The following is a 6,228-nucleotide window of genomic DNA, read 5'->3' as shown; positions in this document are numbered from 1 at the left end:
AGACTAAGTAGAGCACACAGGCGCCTGAGGATTGACCACACGTTTTTAGCCAAGTTATGTTTTCACGTGACGGCGTGAATGGGACAAAAGTTGTTTAAGTTCAGTTAACAGGCGAGTTAGCCACGAGTCTTATGTTAAACTATGATTAAGATAAAGAGGGCGCATTTCAAAACCTTGCTATTTTACAGGCAGAATTACTCATGATTTTTTTTCCTTTAAAACTAAACACACACACACACACGTCTTTTTATTCGTAATGTACTTTTTTCTAATTTAAATTTCGGGTCAAGGAAACAGCAACTATACAAGATTCGCCGTTTTTTTTAAAACAAAGAAACATTAAATATTGAAAACAATTTCTTTTGCATGAACACCTTATTATATTGAAAAAAAAAAAAACAAGCACGAAAGTTGTATGTAGGTCAACGTTATCCATGCAGGGTCGTAATGGCGTTAATAATATCTTCCTCAATAATGATGTAATACTCCACAATACCATAAGAACTCCAAATCCCAAAGGAACTCGATGTTCACTGGTTTCCAAACAACGGATTTCCCTCATTGCAATATAGTTTCGTTCTAACTTCTGGATTTCCCACTTTTAGTTACAAGGTGAAAGACGCGTTTGTTTTTCTTACATTGCTATTTTGTAAGTTTGAAGTAGCCAAGTCCAAAAATTAAATGAATGCCACAAGTGTCGTTATTTAAAGTGTAATTGAATATTGCTTATACGAATAAAATTATTGTATTAAAGTCACGAGTTAATGGCGTTAAAATTTTTCACTAATAGATGGCATTAACTATAAGATAAATGTTTGTTTGTTTGTAATTAAGCACAAAGCTACACAATGGGCTATCTGTGCTCTGCCCACCATGGGTATCAAAACCCGGTTTCTAGTGTTGTAAGTCCGCAGACATACCGCTGTGCCAATGGGGGGCTAAGATAAATATATTCCATTGATGAAAGCGACTGTGTTATTGACAAGACGAGATAGGACTTGTATATCACAGCTTCTTTTTGATCTCTTTATTCGAAAAAGAAAGAGGTTTTTACGCTTAAGTTGAGATTGATAATGTGACGTGTACTGGTTTGAGCTTTAACATTTTAAAAATATTTTGTAGAATAATCAGATACAAACAGTAACTTTTCTTTTTCTCACTTACCAAACTGACGGATTCATAATAAAGTTTTTGCTTTTATCTTATTAATATTTTTGCACAGTTCATTTATGAAAAGAAAAATGTTTCAGGTTCTTAAATAACAAACGAAAAAAAATTAACATTTTCTATCTATATACCTCGTAGAAATTCTAACAACGAAATGTTTACAAAGTAATTTTAAAATATTTAAAGTTGTACCTAGATTCGTTCATTCAAACACTGTTTGTCGTTAGATATAAAGGTGGGTGTCTTTAACAGATTGAAATAAGTCACCGTGACCTACTTTCCCAAGTCTCTTCGAATAAGTACACTATAATGTTGTTAATGAAAAAAACAAAAAACAGACTTAGTGTCTGCGCGTGTGTGTAGAAGGGGTACACTGTCAGTTATCAACTTTGCCTGAATTATGTCTAGAATAAGCGTCCTGCTTTTTATATAGTGACCAAAAGCAATACGATTTTAGAAACCTCAATAAGAATTGTTTGATACAATTCAAGGTAAATGGTTTTCATTACGACGGTTGCTAATGCATCAATTACTGAAGTTAATTAAATGAAATTAATTAAATATGCTTTAGATGCGTAACAGTCCTATTGCTTTTCGGTCATCCTGCTTATCACAATTAAAGGAAAAACAAACATATTTAGGTTTAATTGTCATTTAGATCTATTTTTGACGGGGTACTCAAACGGTTCAAATATTATTCTAGTTTAAATTAACATTACGTAAAAAAGCGCGAAGTAAAAGACATTGAAAACAATAAATTCCTCAGAAAAACAAACTTTATTTCAATGACAAGTGAAGTGACTTACAAGGGTATATGACATCGGAGATGACACGAAAGACAAAATTCTAAACTAACTTGTTTAAAGACAAGAGAATGCGGAATTTTAAACTGGGACACAGCAATAATACTGACATACTTGTGGAGTCCTCCTCTTTGCACAAACATATAAGCTTATACTCAATCAATTTACAATCCTTAAGTTAATAAAGCTTACGAAGCCAGACAATAACTCCGCTATATTTACACACATTTCAATATTGAGAACATATGATTATAACTCGCGCGATCCCTTTACCTTAACTTTGATGGCATGAACGGCACGTTACGTGGTTTGAGAAGCACATAAATATATATATCTTATAAGGGCTTTGGAATTAACTAATACATAAAACTTGTCCGTTCAATCCGTTAATTGTTCCCATCTCAAGTCACTTGTCTAGCTTCGTTTCTTTAAATAATTTATATAATATTTATGTACAACCAAAATCATCATTTATTTACACTTTACTCTATACAACATTTGCACACATAACACGGTGCTTAAAAGCGCTGCAAAACCAACCACGTGGATAGTTTCCATTGAGATACTATGCAACCTCTGGGGCTACGTAACAGTCTTTTGGTCTGAACACAGCCTTATCACTTACACACTGGCCATCACGATTCAAGCTGAAAGGCGGTTGAAGATTTTTTGGACAAATTCAAAGGAGCATCTGACACATCAGCCTGGATGTCTAGCTTCTGACTGGGCGCTGGGGTCATCACAGCTGTGGAGAAACCAAGAGGAGAAGACCTGGAGTTGACTAGGGGTGCAGACACGCTGGTCAAAGGATTATAAGTATCATAGAGCACTCTTGTAGTAGAGTGGAATTTTGCAGAGCCAGGGCTTGAAGCAGCTGAACCAATCGCTTGTGAAAAACTGTTGGAGACAAAAGGAGCCCTCATCTGGCAAGAAGCACTAGCTACCGTGCCCGTTGCAGCGCTACTTTGTGGAACCAGGAAGGGCCAAGAGACTGGAGTGCCTGATGTATAGCCTGCAACTGTCATGGTGTTTGGTGGAATGTAATAACTAGATGGATAGACCATGATTTTATGGGGCGGCTGACCAGGACCACCAGATATATAAGTTTGGGAGATACCAGTTGATTCAATATCATCAGCATTGTAGAAAAACTTTCCATTGGCTGTTTTTATATTTGAGTGAGCCGTCGTGCTCATGGCTGCACTGGGAGTTGCACTTACAGGCATGGAACTGGTAGCAGAAGCTGGAGCCATAGCTGCCAAAGTCGGTGGAATGCTCTCAGTTCTCATAATGATGTTGTGGATCAAGTCCGTTCTCTTGATCTGTTGCTCATTCAGAAAGCGGGGTGGCCTCTCTAATGTTTTGATAAGTGTACTGTGAGCATTTGCATGTGAGACGTTAGTCTGGGTACATCCTCCAACTGAAGATACTTGACTGGTGGTGGGACTTTCAGATTCTCGACGCGCAGCACGGAACTTTTTATGGTGTTTATATACATCTTCCATCATCAGGTTCGTGTTCACCAAAGGTGGAGCCTGCAGAGCTCTTTTTAAAACAGGCATATCCTGTCGTGAATCGTGCTTTTCCTCACATTCCGATACTTCCTTCACCTTCTCCTCGAGAGATCGTGGACTAGAGCAAACAGAAGTGTTTGGAGTGGCCACATGGCCATGTTCCTTGCCACTTTCTATCCCAGAATCTATGGGAGAGTCTGCTCTTCTAACTTGTGGATAGGGTATTTTGACTGGACTGTCGGGAACATAACTTTCATCTCCAGAACTTGCACCATGATCAAAAGTATGGTCTCTCGGCTTCTTTAATGGTGGAAATTCTGCAATATGTCCATGTTCAACTGATCCAATACTTTCCAAATCATAACTACGAGTGCTAGAAAATGATGAAGACCTCACAGGGCTCTTACCATCATCAAGGAACATCGCACCACTACCATCTGAGCAAGGGCTTCCAAAAGGATCCTTATTGTAGTCAGAATTTCCCCATTCACTTCCGGGATTGCCTCCAATGTTTTGAGATGGTGAAATGTTTCCGTGTTCAGTTTCTCCAAGTAACTGGTTGCCCGGTGTTAAAAGGGCAGCATACTGAGGCCAGTGGTTAGACACTGAAGACTCACTTATTGTAGGCTGTGAAGCTCCCGAGCACGTCTGATTGTTAGGTTCCATTTTATACGCCAGAAGCTTCTCTGAATGAAGAGTGTTCAGGGTACGTAAATCAGGAATTTTTTTCATCACTTCATTAAATATAGATGGATTTTCTGGGTGTCGAGCAGCTAATGCTTTTTGAAGAACGTCCGTCAACTTCTTATGTACCTTCTGCACCAATTCAGTATTTCGAAGACCTGGTCTATCTGTAAAAAACACAAAGAAAGAAGCATTTACTTCAAGTGCGCAAAACAAAAACAAACAGATTGATCAAACATACAGCATCAACAGCTAAAAAACAATGCCAAGGCCATGTACTAGCTAGCTCTCTGCAAGAACTAAGCCACATGGCAGACACAGTATTGATCGTTAACACTACGTTACACCATTTCTCTCTGCCTATGATGGAGAGAGGTTCAAGGTCAGATATGCCACAGCGACACCTGGCTCTAAAAAAAAAACCAAACAAGCTTTCTAATGCTGTCACCCACTAACTAAACATTAAGTAGGTCATATCAAAGAATGACCTTCACTAGCTTCAGTAGAAAATAGGTCAGTAGATTATTTACAATAGTAAAATATTTATATTAAATTACCTCCAATCTTCTGATAATGATCTTAAGTTTTACTGACGTCAGAAGTAAAAACTTTTTTTAAAACTACATTTATCAAAATAATTATAAAGAAGTTAAGAGTCCTAACATCTAAAAACATTAACCGTTTAGTCAGTTATAATTTTTAAGAGCAAGTATGTACGTAGAAAATATAAATAAAGCAGCTGTAGTGTTTAATTCATTTAACAATGACATAAACAATGGGAATATTAGCTCACCCGCTGCAATAAGCACGACAGCACTGAAAACTCCCAATTCGCTATCGGCCAGCTGAAGCGAGTTTAGTCTTTCAGCGAAGTCAAACATGGAGTCTAGCAAAAAGAGGGCGTTGCTAGCGGAATGAATTGCATCTCTCTGAAGACACTGACCATTAAGACAAATCATAGAGTTGTTTTGGGCGTCGAACATGCAAGCCAAACGAACAAGCAAAACTTCAAATACACCAGCCTGCAAAGTAAGAAATAAAAAACTACATCAGCCTTTAGCTATACTCACATAAGTAATTCCAACAACAAAAACCATAACAGTATTTAATTATTTTGATCTTTAAGAGATTAGGTTGCGAAACTACAGCTTTTAGTGCATTTGAAAAAAACTAGTGAAACATGTGAACAGAACAACATTAATAACACGTTTAGTTTTATGTGTCATACTAGAAACAGAGAATCACCCATTTGATGGGAAAGCAGTAAAGATTAAAAGGTTCCTCAGGTCACCCAGACTTACCTTGAGTAAGGTTACTTGATCATCTTGAGCTAGAAGATTAAATCCTGGAATTCTCTTGGCAAACTCCACAACACCCCTGATTGCTGGGGAAAACCGTTCAGAAAAATCTTCCATAATACGGGAATTACCACCACTGTCCAGAGGGTTTGGCCCAGGATTAAGTGGACAAGCCTGAAAAAAAACAACAAAAAAAAAACATTTTAATCTGCTGGTATCATAGCATATACCACTGAAGATTACCAACCAGATCCATACACATACATTGTACATGTTCAAAAAACATTAAATTCATTTTCATTGGAAAATATAGTTGGCTCTCATATAAATAATCTTGTTTTGAACCATATACAGGTTTTCATTGTCTGTAACCTGACCCCAGCCACCATACTCCCCCTCAACACACGAACATCATATAAAAATGAAACACTTTCACCAAAACAATAGAAATTGTGTAACTTTCGTGGCAAACAAGCATCTTATTCAGGTTTTAAAGTGCTGTCGACTTTAAAAACTTTATATAGATCAGTATTGTGTAACAACACCCTGGCACCTTGAAAGCAGCTGCAGAAAAGTGACGCAGCTGTTACCTAAGCACTGCGTGTAGTTTCCGTTTTCATCTCCCTTTCCACGATCAATAGCCCGACCTTGACCGACGGTACGCGTATTTCGAACCCGCAGAACAGTATGTGTAATGTATATCTATATATATATATATATATATATATATATATATATATATATATATTATTATTCTTGTGT

At 37.3% G+C, this 6,228-nt stretch overlaps 1 protein-coding gene across 3 annotated transcripts in view; it reads right to left on the bottom strand.

Moving 5' to 3' along the window:
- Positions 1–1,925: 1,925 nt before the first annotated feature.
- The window catches only part of LOC106462069 (nuclear hormone receptor E75-like), a 76,627-nt gene continuing 72,324 nt past the window's right edge, over positions 1,926–6,228 (bottom strand). For all 3 annotated transcript variants that reach the window (XM_022389197.1, XM_022389198.1, XM_013921951.2), the window contains 3 exons: positions 5,470–5,640; positions 4,962–5,190; positions 1,926–4,335 (listed from right to left, as the gene is read on the bottom strand). In XM_022389197.1, coding sequence (XP_022244905.1) covers positions 2,606–4,335; positions 4,962–5,190; positions 5,470–5,640 — 2,130 coding nt within the window. In that variant the 3' untranslated portion in view covers positions 1,926–2,605. The remainder of the gene's footprint in view (positions 4,336–4,961; positions 5,191–5,469; positions 5,641–6,228) is intronic.

This window comes from Limulus polyphemus, unplaced genomic scaffold (genome assembly GCF_000517525.1).
Source record: "Limulus polyphemus unplaced genomic scaffold, Limulus_polyphemus-2.1.2 Scaffold1087, whole genome shotgun sequence".
NCBI lineage: Eukaryota > Metazoa > Arthropoda > Merostomata > Xiphosura > Limulidae > Limulus > Limulus polyphemus.
The sequence above is the reverse complement of the archived record's forward strand: the minus strand, read 5'-3'. Positions and strand labels throughout refer to the sequence as shown.